At 32.9% G+C, this 19,828-nt stretch overlaps 2 protein-coding genes across 2 annotated transcripts; both read right to left on the reverse strand.

Moving 5' to 3' along the window:
* Nucleotides 1-23: 23 nt before the first annotated feature.
* Nucleotides 24-8,130, reverse strand: LOC133303796 (protein GAMETE EXPRESSED 3). The gene is made up of 10 exons (XM_061503771.1): nucleotides 8,106-8,130; nucleotides 5,332-5,501; nucleotides 4,502-4,810; nucleotides 3,534-3,780; nucleotides 2,638-2,922; nucleotides 2,451-2,537; nucleotides 2,175-2,207; nucleotides 1,381-1,440; nucleotides 1,162-1,304; nucleotides 24-464 (listed from the first exon to the last, which is right to left on the reverse strand). The coding sequence occupies exons 1-10, from the start codon at nucleotides 8,128-8,130 to the stop codon at nucleotides 24-26; spliced, it is 1,800 nt and encodes a 599-aa protein (XP_061359755.1).
* Nucleotides 8,131-12,933: 4,803 nt separating this feature from the next.
* LOC133303797 (uncharacterized) lies at nucleotides 12,934-14,783 on the reverse strand. Its single transcript, XM_061503772.1, has 5 exons — nucleotides 14,559-14,783; nucleotides 14,402-14,456; nucleotides 13,960-14,208; nucleotides 13,719-13,917; nucleotides 12,934-13,606 (listed from the first exon to the last, which is right to left on the reverse strand). Exons 1-5 carry the CDS (start codon nucleotides 14,781-14,783, stop codon nucleotides 12,934-12,936), a joined length of 1,401 nt encoding a protein of 466 aa, XP_061359756.1.
* Nucleotides 14,784-19,828: the final 5,045 nt, after the last annotated feature.

The raw sequence follows: 19,828 nt of genomic DNA on the forward strand, positions 1-19,828 counted from the left end.
GACTCTCCTTTTCACTCTTCAAGTCATGTTATGTCTGAAGGACTTCTCCTTCTAAACTCTTCATTACTTGAAGTTGAAGTATCCTCCACCATAGGTGACTTTGCTTTGGCCTTAGCCAATAAGTCCATGCCTTCAAGCATGCTAGTATCTCCTTCAGTGCTGCTTTCACTTGAAGATGTATCACTTAATGTGTGGAACATTGTCAGTTTCTGCAGCTTTGCACCCTGAAATGAGTAGCTTTTTGTTTTTCCCATATGTAAAGGAAGCATAGGTTTTGGTTGTGAGTCACTCCTGTCCCTACCCAAACTATATGTGGTTGAGAGCTTCCTCTCTATGCTTTCCCTTTTTCTTACTATATCACCCACCTTTTCAAAAACTTCATTGTCCACTGCTTCCTCCTCAGCTTTTTGATCAAGCTCAGTAATTGTCCTATCCAAAGCTTTCTTTTGGAGCTGAAGAGAGCGCTGAAAAGTCCAATTGGTAAAAATAAGTGTATTATGAACCAACTATTCCAAAATTTTAAGTTATTAGATGAAGGCACACGAATGGTTTTATTATATCGCTAACATATTCATACTATATCTAACACACTCTTAGTGCAAGAGCCTTTGAACTTGACGCGTGAGCAATACAAAAGCCCCACCTATCCTATATCGAAATTTAATTTTTTATTAGAAGAATGAGATGACAAGGATCGAACTCTAGACCTCTTAACTATAGAGGCTTTGATACCATGTCACAAACTAATTATCCCAAAAGTTTAAAAACTTAAATTAAGGCACATGAATGACTTTATTATATTTTTAATATATTTATATTCTACAAGTACATTCTTACTTGGTGGAGAAGTAATACATAAAAAGAAGAATAAATCTCTTTTTGGATCCCTAACAAAAAATACGGTCTCCATTTTCGTCCCATACAAAAAATTTACCCATATTAGTCTTTTTTAAGGGACTAAATTGGGTCTTTATTGAATTTCTGAGGGACCGTATTTTCAAAGAACTGGAATTGTAGAGGGACCAAAAGTTAATTTTTTTTTTGTAAAGGACGAAAGTGAGAATCATGTTTTTTGTTAGGGGCCCAAAAATGTCTTTACTCTAAAAAGAAAGAGTAAGGGGAAGGAGAAGAAGAAGAACAAACAAAAGATTTCGAACTTACTCTCTTGTCAAGGAAACTTCCAAGGCCTTGATCTTTAAGCTTCTTTTTTGCCCAGAATGTACAGAAGAATCTTACAAGTCCAATTAGTACCGCCAAGAGAGCAGACTCAAAGAGCAGAAACAACACTATTGCCCTTTCGTTGCCTACAAAAAACTTAAATATACTCAGTTTTCTAAATGTTGCAGCATTCTCTAGTTAATTTACAGACTCGTATATCACCTGTATAGATGCTGACAAGCTTGGTCCTTGATTGAGAGCAGCTAGATGCAAGCTTCTGACCTATAAAGTGATGAGAAATTAGGCTCAGCAGATCTAAGGTCTATTAGTATTTAATAATTTCAACAAAGTGCATAAAGCAAAGGGTAAGTATCAATTGAATAGTTTATTAATTAATATCAAGTAACTCATATTTGTTAGATTCCTGCTATAAGTCATTACAGTCTTATTTAAGAATACCTAGTTGCACCAAATCAATGCAATTATTGTGCATAGAAAGAAGAACAGTTAAAAAAGTTTGGAGAAAAGAAACGTTTTTCTTTTTTTTTGGTATAACCTCGAGGATATCCCCATTCAACCTCATCCGGTCACCTTGTCCTCGGAGTATGGCCCGAAGACTACCTTCTCATTAGAACAGCGGGTGTATTGAGCTTCGCTACCAGAGGAAGGATAAGACTAATCCCCCTTCGAGGAGAGAGGCACAGGCACGTCCTCTGACCCCCAAAGATCTTCCAAAAATTTGCTTGAGACAGGGCTTGAACCCCTGACCCAAGCAAATTCTTGGAAGCTCATTTGCCAACTGAGCTAATCTTGGGGGTTAGAAACGTTTTTCTTTGGTATCAAGAAAGAATAGTCTTAAAATGTATAGAAGCTAGAAGGGATTCTCATCAATAATGGATGGCACTTAAGGATTAATAATATGATGCAACAGCTGTATTTTAGATTTGCATTTGTAGTAGTGGTTAAAATACTGATTATTTATCTAAAGGTATTGTAGGTGTAGAAAATATCTGTACCTATAGTACGGCATTGTAGTGGGGTGCCAATCACTGCATTGAATATCAGGACCAAGTCATTAGTTCATTCAAACAAACTACTTGATTATAAACATATAATTCTCAAAAGTAAATAGTCCATGATATTTTGAGCTATCCAATTTGTTACTTCCTTAAATGAATAACTAACTATCTGCAAGATGTCAAAGGCAAATGTCCAATTTCTCATCTGTTGATTTAATAGGCACATTGATCAAAAGAAAAATAATATGATTAGTTAAGAGAGTGCACTCTTACTTGAGGCGGCAAGGAAAGCAAGAAAAATCTCCTCATCCACTACAAACTGACTTAGATCACTCTTGGATAATAAAGTTGAAAGTTGACCTGATTGAATTAACCACTCAGAAAACTATACAGTGTGCTGTTATGCAAACTTTATTTCCAATGCAAAGAGTCATGTGGAAATGACTGAGAATACATGTACCAGGATAGCCTTCAGACCAATAGATTGATCCAGTTGCAGGAACCAGCATAGTGAATAATGCAGCTTTAGGTCTAATTGCTGAAACAACTGTGTATTCACCAATAGTGTGGCTAACTTTTCCTTCCATTTCTGTTTGTGAACTATAGACTGCAAATCCAGAGCAATCAAGAAAAGGACCAACTTGAACCAGAGAGTTTTCTGTATTTTTTCTTGAGAATTTCTTAAGAACCCCAGTTGGCGAAAATGAGTATAGGAATCCATCCAATGAACCAATAGACACCCATCCTGTTACATCGTGTGCTCCAGCAAAGTAAGTTTATATACCACAAAACATTGGTTGTTAAGATATTTTATCAGATTAATGCAAAAGTTTATATGTGAAACAAAGACATTATAAATACAAGGGGCAACTATGAGGAAATATAGATGCTGCACTATTATGCATAAATTGTCAAGATATGCCAGAAAATATTAGGAATAAAAATTAGAGAAGACTATTCCATTATGATAGAATGATATAAAATTCTAATTTAGGTATCAAAATTTATGCATGTAATGGATATAAAGATAGATCCTTCATACAGATCATAGCATGCAGTAACTTGCAAAAGGGATTCATGCAAAGAGAGAGTGAGATAAAGGAAACCAAAGGTACTCTCAGAAGAACTGCCATAAATGAAGAAGAAAGTGTACTATAAGGAATCTATTTGCTGCATGCAAAGAAATTTTAACCTCTCTTTACAAAATTTCCATAGATATTTGTTAAAACATTGATCATGCCTTCACTAATTGATAGACTCAGATATAACAAATTGAATTTCATAATGAAATTATGTTTTCAATGAGTAATGCTTAGAAGTTAAAAATAATCAATCTTAAAAGAGAAAAGGACTTACCATTAGAGTCCACTACAGGTTCAGAGTCAACTTTGCTTAATGGCCCTACACTTCTCTGCCACAAGACATTACCTGAAAAGACATCTAGAGCCAATACAAGAGCCCTTGCTGGAACTGTTACATAGAGATGACCATTATTTCCAGCAGTGATGGTGAAATTTTTGTCTAATGAACTAAAATCCTGTATCCATCTAAAGTGACGGCTACGAACTGATAAACTATAGAGTTCTCCTTCTGTGTTTGAGATCTGCTAAGTGCAAAAACATATGTACTTTCAAAGTAAGTAACATAAATCCAGGGAAATGAAAGGTTTATCATATAAGAAAACTACACATCACACTTTCAGACAGTAACTAACATACTAAAAAAAAAAAAAACCACTCCCAGAGTGAAGGAAATCATTGTACGCAGCCTTATCTTTACATAATTGCAAAGATGCTGTTTCTTAGATTCGAACCTATAACCTTTCAGTCATGAAGGAACAGTTGTATCACTGCTCCGGTTCACCTCCTTCAGTAACTAACATACTACTCAAATTAAAAAAATAAGTGTTGCCATTTCATGACATAATTAGTGTCAATTATAGGTTCAATTACTATTACTGAATTATAACATATAGCCCTTTTCCACATTGCCAGTGTCTACCCCTTGTGATATAAACTACATAAGAATTTGTTCGCAGCCATCAAAATCATAATAGTTCCAAAAGCCATTATTCAATATGTACTTCACTGCTAGAGATAAAAAAAACAACTCTCCATTAAACCCTAACTTGCAAGGGTAGGGGTGAAATATTCATTGTACGCAATTTTACCATTGCATTTTGTAAAAAGGCTATTTCATCGATAAAAATTTATGTGACCTTTCGGTTACACAGGAACAACTTTATCATTGGACTTGCCGTCATCATTGCTAGAACCAAATTGAAGAATACATATTACAAAAAATCAAGGATGAGTAAAGCTTACATATATACTAGCCTCGCATTGATCAAGCACAGGAACTGATGCAAAGTAACAATCTGTAATATTTTTCCTGCATCCTTGACGGTAACCAAATTGATAAAGCACAGGTCCTACACTCCAAAGCAAACGCCCATGTGACATATATGCAAAGAGTCCTCGATTCTTGACATTGATGAATACAATTGAGCTTAATGTGCTTACTGAGAGCCCAATAATTTCAGCCTCTTCCAAGAAAACATCTAAGGAAGGCTCAGAAGTTCCAATGTTTCCATAATTAATCCTCAATATCCTGTTTTCAGCTACCAAGTATATCTGCAAGTTCCTTACAGGAATTAATAACCACCACAACAACAACAAAAAGCCTTTCCCTTTTCCCACTTGGTCAGTTACATGGATCAAATGTCACACCATTTTAGACCTTGTTGCCATTTCTAATTTACACCAAATATAGGGATTTCAAATTTCTATATAAAAAAAAACCACTCCCCGTTAAACCCTACTAATGAGTGTAGAGTGGAGGAAATCCTTGTACGTAGCCTTACCATTGCATACTTGCAAAGATGCTGTTTTCTGGATTCGAATCCATAACCTTGCAGTTATAAAGAAACAATTTTACCACTGTTCCGGCTCGCCTCCTTTTTCAAATTTCTATATGTCGCAGGAAAATAATTTAAGAGTATAATTTCAATACATCACTAATGCTTAACACAAGAAAATTCCCAGTAGATATTTAAGAAGAGGGGTAATTACTTTTTTTCCAATTTTAGCAACTGACATATTGAGTCTTTAGTAAAATAGAAACTCATAATAATAGAAATCAAAGCGGCTCTCACCTTACCAGGACCTCCATGAACTGGAGCCATATCCACGTTGCATTTATAATCAATATGCATGGTCCATGCAATGCTACCATTGTTTTCAAATGCGAAAAAGTTGTTACCAGAACAAATATAGATCCTTCCATCATCTCCAATAAGAGGTTTCGAAAGCCAATGATATGAAGAGACACAAGAGAATGAAGCAACCGATAACAACATGAGAACTAGTAACTGGATCATTGGCATTGCAACTGAAGAGAGAAAACTGATGAGAGAAACACTGTGTATTATTAGCATAAATGTATGTGACACAGTGAACGGTTAGAGTCAGTTATAAACGGTTATCAACCTGCAAAGTGGTAAACAATTGAATGTGCATATCAGCATATGTGTGTGCTTGCAATTAGCTCTAATATTTTATCACACTAAAAAAATGCTCTCAACGTAATTATTTTTCAAAAAAGAAAAGGAAAAGTGTTTGTCATTTTAAGTGACAGAAAGTTATGTCATTTTAAGAGAAATACAGACACAGAAAATTTGAATTTTAAATTAAAAAAATCACTCACTTTCTCTCTCCCATGATTTCTGTTTTTCTGTGTCTATCTCTCTCCTAAAATGACATAACTTATGTCGTTTAAAATGACAAACACCAAACCAAAAAAAAAAAACTGGAAATTGGTGCGAACTTTGAGTGATAGAATGAGCGAGAGGTTATTCTATTTTTCTTAACCTATTTTATTATATCTATTTTACTTACCACTCTTCAATATCGTCTGATTAGAATCTCAACGAACATTTATCATTTGTCTCTCATTTTGAGATTATGTCTTTTTTTCTCTTTTTATAAAATTAGAAATAAAAAGAAAATGAAGAAAAGAGAATGAAAAACACATTAAAACGACATAATTTGATTAAGAATGACATAACTATGTGTTATTTAAAATGATAAATATTTTTTCAATATTATTTTTACCATAAACGGCCTCCGTCCATGTCTAAGAAGTCCCAAAACGGAATCGCCAGAGAACCTTCTAGAAGAGTACTATACTACCACTCATTCATCTTCTTTTTCTCTCCAAACATTCACAGATTTTCGGTTACAATTCTATGATTTTATATTCAACGATAAACCGAACTGGAACCGTTTATATTCAAGGTAGATACGTAAAAAATGTTTGTCGTTCTAAATAACTTAGAAACTCACAAAAGATTAAGACCCACATCTTTATTTTTTTGTCCACTCTTTCTTTCTTATGATTTATATTTTTCTCTTGCTTAAAATAACACAATTTTACATAATTTAAAATGACACACACTTCTCACATTGTTTATGTTTATTGTTCTGCTTATGGATTTGGGACCAGTTTGAATTGTATTTTAAAAGTTAATAATAAATTAATTTTCAGAAATTTTTTTATAAAAATATGTCTAAAAATTATATTTAGTTTTAGTTTTTGGAATTATGTTTTTAATTTTTTTTTTATTTTTAGAATAAAAAATAAAAAATATATTTGATAATGCTTGTTACTTTGTTTAGTAAAACTAATTTCAAAAATTATATTTATTTTTTAATTTTTAGAATTAAATTTTGAGAACATATTTTAATTATTTATTATTTTATTTTAAATTTTAACTTTAAAAAAATAACATAGAAAGCACTCATTTTATTGATATTTCTACAAAATAACTTTAAAAAATAAAAAACAGCATAACACAATCAAACTTGCCATTAACTTTTGTTTTCTATTATTACTATTCATGGAGGATTATATTTACAAAATTTTTATATGCAAACTACACTGTGTACTCCTCCCGAAAGTATACTAGCGTACACTATGTACTTCCTGGAGTACATAGTATATTTGCAAAAATTTGTAAAAAAAATATATAAACGAATTTTTTCCCTTACTATTATATCCAATTTTCTTATTTCTGTTCAGTAATAAGTTTTTTTTAGAAAAAGTGTTTGTCCTTTTAAACTATACAATTTATGTCATTTCTCTCTCACAAAGAAGTGAGACCCACACCTAGGGGTTTAAATGGGCCAGGTTGGCCCAGCCCAGCCTATGGCCCGGCCTACATTGAGCCCAACTCAGGCCCGGCCTTTCAGAAAAGTAGAGTATGCTTAGGTTTATAAAAAAACTTTTTTAACAAATAGGCCATAGGCCAATTTTGTCAAGCCCGGCCTACAGCCTTGTAGGCTGGCCTATTTAATTTATTAAAATAAAATAATAAATAATATTTATTTTATGTGGCAAAGACGCAAAGTACCAAATACCAATATCTCTTACTTTTTGTGCTATTTTATTTTATGAAAGGAAAACTTGTCTAATGTCTCCAAATTTTACGTGTTGTTGCAATGGGTACCTTGCTGGATTATGATGTTACTGATGAAGATCTTTCAATAATAGTCTTCTTTTCCTTGTCTTGATGGTGGTTTAAAGAATTTTAGATGAATGATATTATCTTGTAGACTTTATTTCAGCATCCAGTAATTGTATTTTTCTTATTTTTCTCATTTCTTTGACTCTATTCCTCTATGATATACATTCTAGAGCTAGGGTATTATGTTGACTCTTTCTTGTTTGTCATATTTTTCTTATGAGAAGTACTAGTGCATGCATGAATGGAATTTTCTTTGCTCTATACAATTATTTTTTTCGCTTAGTATCTACAGTGGGAGGCCAACAAGGCCTGTAGACCATGTCAGACTTTCTTATTTTTAAAAATGGACCGGGCTTGACCTACAAATAAAGCCTTTAATAGGCCAGTAGGCCAGATAGGCTGATTTTTTTTTACGTAGGCTTGGGCCATGAAGGCCAAAGCCCGGCCCAGCCCAGTCCATTTACACACCTACACACCTTTATTTTATTTTTTTATCCACTCTCTCTCCACATGATTTATCTCTTTCTTTCATTTAAAATGACACAATTTTAATTCTTTAAAATGACACATATTTTTCTTTTTCTTTTTATAACCAAAATGTATCTCTCACCAAAAAGAGGATAAAACTAATCCTTTATTAAGACTTAGAGGGCAAGGATTTGACCTTTTTAGTCCAAAAATTACAACAGATCAGTCCCAAAACTGGACACACTTCCCTACCAAATATGCCACTTCTAGAGGTTTATCGTTTTTTTTTTTTTTTTGGGAGTTAGCTAAGTTGTTTCCATGCTCCGTAACATTGATAGCAGAATTTCTTATGTACTTCTGCACAGAATTACAGCGGGTCCATTAAAATTATAACACGTGAACAAAATATTCTATATATGTCCTTGGATTAAATTTGTAATATTGAAATTGAATAATAAAATCTAGATTAAATATTTACCGTTAGGTGTAGTAGTATCATGAGACTATACAAGAATTCTCACATTTGATAGGGTAAAAGTTTCAAACATCAATAAACCGTGGAATGAAATTTGTTTAAGTTTTCTTATGCAATAAAAGATAATTATTATTTTTTATAGACTCATTTGTGGAGGTGGGATTCATTTTCAACGGGAGAGAAAAAAAATAAAATGAGACTCATCTTGAATTTGTGTGTGTAGGAGATAGAATATATATTATGTAACATAAGAATAATAAAAAATCGTTTTGTTTAATCCATAAAAATCCAAGTATTTTTTGGTTCAAGAGTGACCCTCAAACTAAACTAGACTAGAGTGTGCACACCCTTGCCTGATAACATGTAGATATTTTTTTTTATTGGTTCTCCTACATGTAATTAGAAGGATGCAGACACTTGGAAAAATTTTCCCTGGAGTTCTATTTTTTTTCTAGTTAATTGGTTAAAGCTTTTAAATTTTAATTGATAGGTCATTTGTTTATCAGTATTTTTGTTTGAAAATAAATATAAAAAAATTTTGTCTTTTTTTTCCTTAAATTTATCTTTTGTCTTCTATTTTTTTTTTTTAAAAAAAAAAATTAACACCCCGCTTTGCGGGAATTTTTACACTAAAATAAGGGAAACACACAGCTAAACTGAATATATAGATACATCCATCCATCAGTACGTCAGAATTACATCATAACATTATTCATCAGTTATTACAAAAAAACAAAATTGACTGCGTGCGCAATATCACATTTTTATAGAACTGCTACCCTCGCCTGTGGATTACCTGAAATAAAATTCTCAACATAGGTGAAATGTATATCCCAATAAATTATAAAGTTAATAACTGAATATTTGCATCCTCTCTTTTTTAAGTTAAAAGCTACTTATAAATATAAGTTAGGCTAAATAGGTTTTCAGGAAAGTTCTTATAATAAAAAACTCTTTTTTTATAATGAAGAAACAAGCTAAAAGCTCTTATATGCTCTTCTTGAATTGTGTTTTTTTTTAAATGGACAGCTATAGCAATATAGAGAGAGATAATTTTCTTGAAATATGTGCTTTTAAACTAAAATTTTTATGTAATTACCAAACAGCTTTTAGTTCTTTTTTTAGCTTTATCTTATAAGTAGCTTCTAGCTTAAAAAAGAGAGGATCCAAACATTAATTAAACATTAATCAACGGTTATTATTTTCGTAAATCAAACTCATTAATTAAATATTAATTCGCAATAAATGATAATCATTGATTGACGAAAATCATTAGATAAAATATGGTTTAAAAAACTGTAAACAAAAATAGGTTGTAAGTATAACTTCCTTTTATATATATATATATACACTAGTGAATTACCCGTGCGATGCCCGGGGGAAAAGAACGAAATCGTTATCGCCGTCGTGGTTAATCGTTGCACTGGTAAATCAATACATACATTTTGCTATCAAATTCTGAACGATACTGCGAGGGTGGTATAAACATGAAGGAACAAAAAAACAAAAAGCACAATTGTCACGTGAACTTTAAAAACCTATAACATTCACACACAATTTTTTAAATATAAACTACACAAATTTTGATTGAATAATAAGGACATAATAGACAACTTTAAATTTTGATGTGCCACCACTCTTGCAAATATCTCTAATAATATGTCGTCTGGAAGGGTGTTGATGGAGCAGTACTCACGCTTCTCAAGTTTTGACCTCTTTGTATAAGATGAATCAGCCATTTACTCAATTTTGAAAGTGTTGACACACTACTCAATCAAATGTATTTTTCTTTGCTATCTTTCTTATGTAGACTTATATATAAAGAGAAGCTTTGCACTCCATATTGATTACTGCAAAATTAATCATAAACATGAATTGTAAAAAAATGGGTGTCTCCTCCATCTGTCCATAAAAAAAAAAAAAGGGCCTTGGTTATTGGTTATTAAGATCTTCACGATAGATCAGGATTTTAGTAATACCATGGCTCCATGTTTCCAAGACGAATACCAACAAACTCCAATGTGTATAATAATTAATTTCCTTAAAACGAAATCAGAATAATGATTCAAACATGCAAAAAGGTGGGTTAAAAGATATGGAAAGGTGACCTGCTATACAAAAAAGATGTGGTGTGCAGATCATATCCAATGAGTAAGTGTAGCTTCTTATTGCATTCAAATCGTGGCTTCCTATTTCCAATGCAGAAACATGCAGATGTTAATAGCAATGAGTGTAGGAAGACGTAAAACGGTTTACAAAAATTAGATGCTTAAGGAATACTAAAGGTTTTAATATATAATAACGTGTTGTCAATATCCATCACAACAAATAAATGCATTGGGAATACTAAAAGACACCAGAGAGAGATAATCAATGCTCAGATAGACAACGAAAAGGCTTCTTCTGTTTCTTCTGTTCTTTGAGTACCAACAAATAATTTTTAACAGTTATTACTTTCCAATTGAAAAAAATGCTCATTGGGTGACAGAGGACTATTGCAATTCCATATCCAAATTGACACAGACATTAGAGTTATCATTGCTTCACGTTTAAGTAACAAAATCCAGAAAACGGTACATAACAAAAAAAAAATGAGGCAACTCCATCGGTTTAGCATTTAGCATTTAGCATTTAGGGGTTTTGAATTTAATTTTTTTTTCCAGCACATATTATAACAGGTGAAAGTGATAATGCATTGAAAAATGTCGGTTTGTATTTTTTCTGACGAAAACAAATTACGTTGCGAACTACTATATTGAATATTGAATAGAAAGTTAAAAAAAAAACCTTTCACTTTATACTTTGACTGCATTCATTTTATGTACCAATGAAATATATTAAATCGGATTCCATTGGCTGATTCTGAATAGGCAGCTATATTTCTGTATTTCAAGATTTGGGAGTGCCATAAAGTACAACTAACTTTATTAACAAATCGCACTGTTACTATTAGTAGAGGTTTCTGCAGAACTATCAGAAAGTCCTGTGATCAAGTTGACGTAATTTGCATAGGTCTGTTTACATTTGTATCTACAAACTTAAACTTTCCAAGACGTTGTTATATCAAAAAATGTGAAGAAAAAAAAATATCGGATGCCATTGAAATATATATTGCGGAGGATGAATTTGAACTTTGAAGGATGTTTTCTCATCAGTGTCCAACTGAAATCTTAATATATAAATACAGCAACAATCCATGACAATGTGTAGGTGAAATGTACACTATTAGCATGGATATGGAAAAATCCAAAATCAGCGTCCATAATGTCCAATGGGCACCAAATAAATCCAAATACACTTTACTGTGTAATCAGCACAAAATATATTTCACATTTATTGTTTAACCGCAATAGGTATACATTTTCCTTCTAAGGAGTGGGAACTTTGACTTCAGTGTCAAAACTATTAACGAAAAAAAAGATCATGTGTGAGTACAATATAAATCGATTAATTCTTCAAACAATCATAACAATTATATATAATGGATAGAAGAATTTCACAGCTAATGGCATATAATTCCAACAATTATCACATCATATTATAAAATGTTGTTTCATCATGTAGAATTTACAGTATATTAAAAAAAAAATACAGCGTAGTTGAGCGAAGAATTGTACCTTTATCAAGGATAAATATATCATCTCCACATAATGAGGGAAATAACTATACGGGGAAAAAATGAAATAGTGTTAGAGCAACGCTTACCTTTTGCATTGCAATTCTCACAAAGAAACATTTTCAACATCAACAAAAAAATAAATTTAATCATGACTAACTGTGCATAAAGTACAGTTTCTGCATGTCAATAAAAAATAGAACAAATCAGATGTAACCAAAACCAAAATGGCAATAAATATAATTAAGTAAGGGCTATGGTACTTCCTTTTTTTTCTTTTTTACCTGAACCAAATGAACTACAGTAATTGTTGAAATACTTCCTTGTATACTATGTTAAATGTAGTATTTGTAACACATCCATTATCATCCAGAATCAACATCTTTAATCCTTGTTTGCTCTTCACTCTAGATAGTGCCACATATAATTGCCCACGAGTGAATACAGGCCTAGGGAGATAAATTCCAACATGAGAAAGTGATTGTTCTTGACTCTTGTTGATCGTCATAGCAAATGAAACGACAAGGGGGAATTGTCTTCTTTGAAAATTCACAGGAAATGTGTGGCTGGATGGGCTCATTGACATTCTAGGGATTAACATTGTTTCTCCTATATTGCTTCCTGTAAGAACAGTCGCCTCAACAACATGATTGCCTAACCTTGTTATAAGCAATCATGTTCCATTGCATAAACCTCTTGACTGATCAATATTGCTTAATAGCATAATTGGAATTTTAACCTTCAAAATCAACTTATGACCAGGAAGTCCCGAACATGTGAAAGTATTTAGGATATCAGGTGAGAATTCTTCATCCTCCAGTGAAGAATTACCATCTTGTTTCAAGACTTTATCTGAACTCAAATACATTTTTTCCTCTCCTGGAATCAAAGACATCAATTGCTCATTTAACATAGCAACATCTGTCAATTTAGGAGTTAGAATGGCACGCTCTTTGAAGAATGGAGGATCTAATATATGGTCCAAGATATCCGGGTACACAAAATTAACCATATCAGAAAGTGGATCATTTGATTTTTTAATCAATAATTCGGCTGGAATTGTTATAATAGATTCTCCATCAGAATCGTCTCCAAGAACACCATCTCCTACTTTAAGAAGCCACTCAGAAAATTCTTTTATTTCCATCATATTTTGAGCAGAATTGCTAGAACTAAGACGCATGTTTTTGGTCAAAGTTAATAAATGACAATGAGGCCAAAGATAAGAAGAATTAATGGTTGCATGAACAATCTCTTGTCTGCTGCCATGAGGAATAACAGGCAATATTTGTCGAAAGTCACCTCCCAGAACAACGACTTTACCACCAAAAGGCTTATCAGTACAACTTGTAACAGAAAATCTAAGAAGATCTCTAAGTGTTTTGTCGAGAGCCTCGACGCAAAATTAATCTGTGTATCATTGGGGCTTCGTCCCAAATGATTAACCTTGTTTTTTACAGCAACTCTGCAAGAGTAGAATCCTGCTTTATATTACATGTTGAATCCTCTGTGATCTGAACAGGAATACGAAATCTAGAATGTGCGATTCTTCCTCCAGGAAGAAGAAGAGAAGCAATTCCGCTAAAAGCAACATTAAGCACAATTTCACCTTTTGATCTAATTGATGCTGATAGAGTATTCCAAATAAATGTTTTTCCTATACCACCAAATTCATATAGAAAAAAGAATCCCCCTGTACCTGTCGAAACTGCTGAAATGATCTTGTCATAAACAATTTTCTGCTCATTAGTGAGGGAATTCATTAGTCTTCTATGCTCTTCTTCCAAAAAAAATTTGTCATACAGTAATTCATCAAGCACCAATTGATTTTGGATATCATGCAAAGATTCAGTAATGATGTGAGGCATTGATGGGTAGTCATAGAGGCGTTTGCCATTGCTCTGCTGAACCTTATCAATTTCAGAAAGTGTTATATTCTTAATAGACTCTTATCAAAGAACCGAATCTAAAAAAACATGAAAGAAAATACGTTAGTATTTGGAAACAAACACCACAACAAAAAATATTTCGTTTTCTATTGTGTATATACTTTTGTCATTTACATTTACACATATAAAATAAAATAAAATAATTATAAATTGAAAATGTAATGATTTTTTTTTCCAGTTCATAATGTATACCTGGACATCCTATTCTTTTCCTATGCTGATAGAGAACATCATCAGAAATAAATTCCTAACATTTTCCCCAAACATGGTCAGGTTTGCTCATAGAGTTGACAAATAACAACAAAGCAAAAAGATGTCTAAGATAATGGGCTGACGCCCAGGAACTTGCCTCTTTAATTGCATCAATATACTCATTGTCATCATCCAAGAGTCCAAGAGAATAGTAGGCATCCTTAAATGTAGGAAAAAACACGCCATTTATTGTTCTTATGTCATCATAACTCGTACAACCCTTTTGAAAAGTAAGAAGCATTCGAAGATAGGAGTCTTCTACGTTATTGGCAGAAAAATGATTTATTCTTCCAATTGAAAATCCTTTTTTCTCGGATGCCATTCCTGCTTATCTTCATTATAAACAAAACGAGTTGGATACTCAGCATAAGTAAGATGCCTACCTTCTGGAAATTTTTTATTTACATCCATCTAAGCCTGGAAAATTGTTTGTCGAGACTCCGCTCTTTTTTTAATATCAGATATCGAAGCACCATCACTAAAAACAACAGTTTTTTCATTAGGTAGGTGAAATTGCAATCTCTGAACAAGAGGGTATTTGTAGTGAACGTCAAATCCAAATATTCTCCATACAGCTTCACATGCGGAGATGTACCTATCATAGATTAGGAATAAAGACACAACTAGGTCCGAAAACACTAACCAAAAAGATGAGAACAAAAGAAAAATAATGGAGATGAATTCGAGCACCTGCAATCATAAAACATTTTTATTTCATCATATGAATGATGTATAGCTGTTGTGACTCGATCATTGCCTTTATGAATATATTTAAAAAGATATTTAATGGCACTGCTCTGACAGGTATATTCAACATTAATATGAGCTTGATACTTTAAGAGAAGTTTTGCACTATATGGCACAACATAACGATTATCAAGCTCAACCCCATTTTTATTGACAACCCTACCATCATTTCTTCTTCTATAATGAGGGAATCCGTCATCATCAATAGTCGTACGGGAGCAAAACTTCTTTGAAAATTTCTTTGAACATTTTCCCTCCTTCATGCACGGTGACTTGTAATTCTCAGGACCATAGGGTCCATGCATCATGTAACTTGTGACAGCTGCAAACAGCGAAGGATTGATTTCCTTGTTAGGAATCTCAGCCGATATTAATTTATCAATATCAAGTATAGTATCAGGCTTGTTAGAAGGGTGAAGGAATATTAGGATATGAGCATGAGGCAGTCCACGCTTCTGAAATTCGATTGTACAAACATCTACAATATATAAAGAAGCATACAAAATTAATTAGAAGAGAATAATACAGTTATATGTAGCAAAATTCAAAATTATATATAACATCCAAATACAATCCGAAATGATCATATATTTTTTGCAAAATAAAATTAAGTGATGTGTTTACTTACACGCATTAACCTTGCCAAGAACATGTCCCTTTTTTAAATCATGTAACAATTGGTCCAATTTGAACTTGAATACCCTGCATACGATATCAGGCCTATCTTCAGCGCTCAACTTTTTGGCCTTAAGAATCCTTATTATTTCTGGCCATTTCGGATTGCACGTAATTGTAATAAAAAGATAAGGATATCCATCCCAACAGCAAATTGCAAAGCGTCTTTACAATTCTCAGCCATATATCTAGGACCTCTTGTGAAAGAAGATGGAAGAATAATGCGCTTACCAGTTCTATCTGCTCTATCCTCCCCTCTATCATAAGCATGTATTATATTTTTGTACATCTCTGCTCTGAGTTGACTTTGGTTATAGCGGATGAAATTGAGGCGTTCATGCTCAATCACAGTGTAAGCATCAACCAAAAATTGCTGGAAAAGTTTTCGCGATTGAGTGAGAACTTTGGACTCTCCGGATCTCATCTGGAGTCGAAAGGAAAAGAACTCTTTCATGCTAATCATTGATCTTGGGTTTGTTCTACCACTGGAGATGGAAGTACGTTGGACATCATCATGACCATCTTCACCATAAGGAATTAACAAAGGATACTGCAAGGAAAGATATAATGGATGTTTGACATCTATGCGCTGTAGAAGTCAGTTTTGTGTCTCAATAATGATGTCTCTATCACCCAGTGCACTGTCTATGTCTCCAACAATCAGAGCAGCAACTTCAGATGCAGATGGAAGATTATAAACTCTTCAATCATTGCCACGTCTTCGAATAAGCCTCAACTTCACACCATTGAAGTCATCTTCCTTGTAACGGTCTCTGGCATAACGGAAAGATTGGGCAACAGTATTATGTTTATCCAACATATCCTTCAATGATTGCACTATATCGGGATCAAGCATATCTTCACTCCTGGTGGAACTGCATGTTTGATACATAAATAATGAGTTATAAAATACATTTAATAGCGACATGAATAACGAAAATCACAATGCCTTAGGGAACCCAATCTGTAGTCAACTTCATGATCAGTATCATAAATATAAAGCTGTGCAAATTTTGGAGTCTGACTATCAGGCGGAAGAAGGCTGCCCATTAAATGATGCACTCGTCCTCCAACTCTAAAACAATAAGGACTTGTTATCAAAAAAAAAAAAAAAAAAAAACAATAAGGACCAGAACCTTGATTTATTGGTCCATCTACTTTAGCTCCGAAGGAGGTAAAGGAAAAAATCATGTTGTACGCTCGAATATTTTGTAAGAAATGGCGACTCCTATTATTGGAATTATCGTGCAATTGAATCAACATATCGGGAGCAACTTTTAACAAAGGAAGTTTAACTTTTCCATTAGCGCAACATAGACTAAAAGCTGGCATGCTAGCTTTACGCTATTTTCTTAATCTCTCTTCATACCACATATGTGCTCCACAATGAGCGCAAACAAAAGTACGATCCCCTACATCCCAGTAATCTACATACATAAAATATGCATAAGTCATGTTAGAAAGAAAATTATGTCATGGAATTTAAAAATACAAATCATTAAATTCATAGCTCTACCTTCACTAACAGACGCAATGTTTGGTAAATGATGATCGTTGAAATCATTATCTGGAACCAAAACAACAGGCAAAAAAAATTAAAGAAGTAAGATAAAAGTCAAAATTGTATTTTGGTTGACGTACGTAACAACCAATTATACGAAACTTGAATCTAATAAAAAAATAAAAATACGTACCATGTTGGATATTAGGAGTGGAATTTGTTCCTAGAATATCATTGTGAAAAAAAAACAGATTAGATATATATTTATAATTTTTGTGCGACACAGCAACAGTCAACAATGAGAAATAGAATACCATCATTAAATGAGACGTTCCTTAGTTCACCAACATCAATTGGGGTATTGCTTATAGAACGATATCCCCACCTTTAAAACAAAAAAATATGTCGTTTATAATCAAGCAAAAGAATATGATAAATTCGAGTAACAATGCTATTGTACTGTGATATTGATTGCTCATTAGATAACGCATTGAGGGTGGAATGCATCGTCATATCAGGTTCGTCATCAATTTCTATTTGAGCAAACAAAATCCGACAGAGGTAATATATTATTTATACAGTTAGGAAAAAGAATTACAAAAAAATATCCATAAATTTAACAACTTGTAACGTTAAAATAAAGATTGCTGATTCATCCAAATATATTACCTGTTAAATCGGGCATTTTCCTGATATTGACAGCTTCTATGAACTGCTTAGACTTTTTCTTCTGGTCGATTAAGTTTTTGCGCCTTGTTCTGTCATTTCCATTATCTATAAAAAATATAAAAACACATAAAACGTCACGACAAAAAAAAGTAATGAAGTCCTTTCTTTTTCCTTGTACATACTATTCAAGAACATAGTTACGTACCGTTAGAGATATCACAAAGTGATTGTGTATTGCAACTAGACTCATTTTGTGAAGTGGTTAATTGGGTAAGGCTGCATAGTTAGACATGAATAATCACAATGTCCATATACAAACAACAACAATGTTACGATCAGAATTTGAATCTATAAACAGATAAAATAACGAATTCAACTCACCCGCAAACAGTGGAGGCTGAGCAAGGAGATACATTTTCTACACCATATTTATGACATAAATTTGATATTATTTATACAATCAGGAAAAATAATTAAAAAAATCCTATAATTTGACAACTTTTAACGTTCGAATTAAGATTGTAGATTCATCCAAAAATTATTACCTGTTAAATCAGGCATTTTACTGATATTGAGAGCATCTATCCACTGCTTAGACTTTTTCTTCTAGTCGATTAAATTTTTGCGCCTTCTTCTGGCATTTCTACCATCTATAAAAAAATATTAAAATACATAAGACGCTATGACCGAAAAACGTAATGAAGTCATACTTTTTTCCCTGTACATACTGCTAAAGAACATAGTTGCGTACCATTAGATATATCACGAAGTGATTGTGTATTGCTACCCGACTCATTTTGTAAAATGGTTAATTGCGTAAGGTTGTGTAGTTACACGTGAATAACGATAATATGCACATACAAACAGCAACAATGTTACGATAAGAATTCAAATTTATAAACAGATAAAATAATGAATTAAACTCACCCGCCAACAGTGGAGGCTAAGTACGGAGATACATTTTCTACACAATATTCACGACATGAATTAGACACGAACATGACTATATGATATGTACTGAGGATGCCAAGCGTGTCGTACCTTTGAAAGGAAAGGATGAAGGACAGCATGCAGGGGAGGAATAAGATAATATATCATTTGATGAGGCTCTGTTACGTACATTTCGCGAGGGATTTTCTGCTCATAAAACAAATCATAATCACCGTCATTACGCGGGTGACCCTCATTACTGATCATACAGAAGGTTGAAGCTAGATCGTTCCCAACTAGTTAATTATTACCACCATTACACATACCAACGACGATCTGCATAATCCCAATATTTATTTGGCGCTTCGTTCTATCCAGAGATCACACGAATTTAATAATTAAGCGGGTGACTCTCATATCGAAATCTACGACAGCAAAGCGTGCAAGGTATTATTGTCTGAGTCATGGTGACTCTCAGATTGAAATCCATCAACAGCAAAGCTTAGAGATCACATGAATTAAAATCATGGTTTAGATAGTAAAATAATTTCAATATTTCTTTAGCGCTTCGTTTCCCGGGCATTACACTCTTAGTGACTTTTTTTATTAAGTTCATCCACGATCATGCAAACATAAATCGAGAAATATATTGGCAGTTTGTTAAATTTATATGTATGACTGAATAATGATTTTAGCAAAAAAGCGTTTAATTAAATGAGGAATATTTTACATGAAAATCTAATCCTAACAACGATTCTAAGTACATATTTGCAATTCTGATGATAACTCTATATGTATTAATTTTACAACTTGTATGATTCACAAGAGCGCTTCAATTCATTGCC

The sequence above is a fragment of the Gastrolobium bilobum genome, unplaced genomic scaffold (genome assembly GCF_033153095.1).
Source record: "Gastrolobium bilobum isolate Gb01-03AN ecotype WA unplaced genomic scaffold, APGP_CSIRO_Gbil_v1 utg23138, whole genome shotgun sequence".
Taxonomy (NCBI): Eukaryota; Viridiplantae; Streptophyta; class Magnoliopsida; order Fabales; family Fabaceae; genus Gastrolobium; species Gastrolobium bilobum.

Excerpts from the sequence above, each read along its gene's own strand:
- LOC133303796 (XM_061503771.1), bottom strand. The coding sequence starts at position 8,130 with ATGGCCCAAGCCTACGTAAAAAAAA. Across the intron at positions 3,781-4,501 it reads AATGCGAGGCTAGTATATAT|ATCTCAAACACAGAAGGAGA; the intron begins GTAAGCTTTACT and ends TGCACTTAGCAG. Across the intron at positions 2,538-2,637 it reads TTGGTCTGAAGGCTATCCTG|GTCAACTTTCAACTTTATTA; the intron begins GTACATGTATTC and ends TAATTCAATCAG.
- LOC133303797 (XM_061503772.1), bottom strand. The coding sequence starts at position 14,783 with ATGGCATCCGAGAAAAAAGGATTTTCAATTGGAAGAATAAATCATTTT. Across the intron at positions 14,209-14,401 it reads GAAAAGAATAGGATGTCCAG|AGTCTATTAAGAATATAACA; the intron begins GTATACATTATG and ends TTCTTTGATAAG. Across the intron at positions 13,918-13,959 it reads CATTTCAGCAGTTTCGACAG|GAAAAACATTTATTTGGAAT; the intron begins GTACAGGGGGAT and ends TTGGTGGTATAG.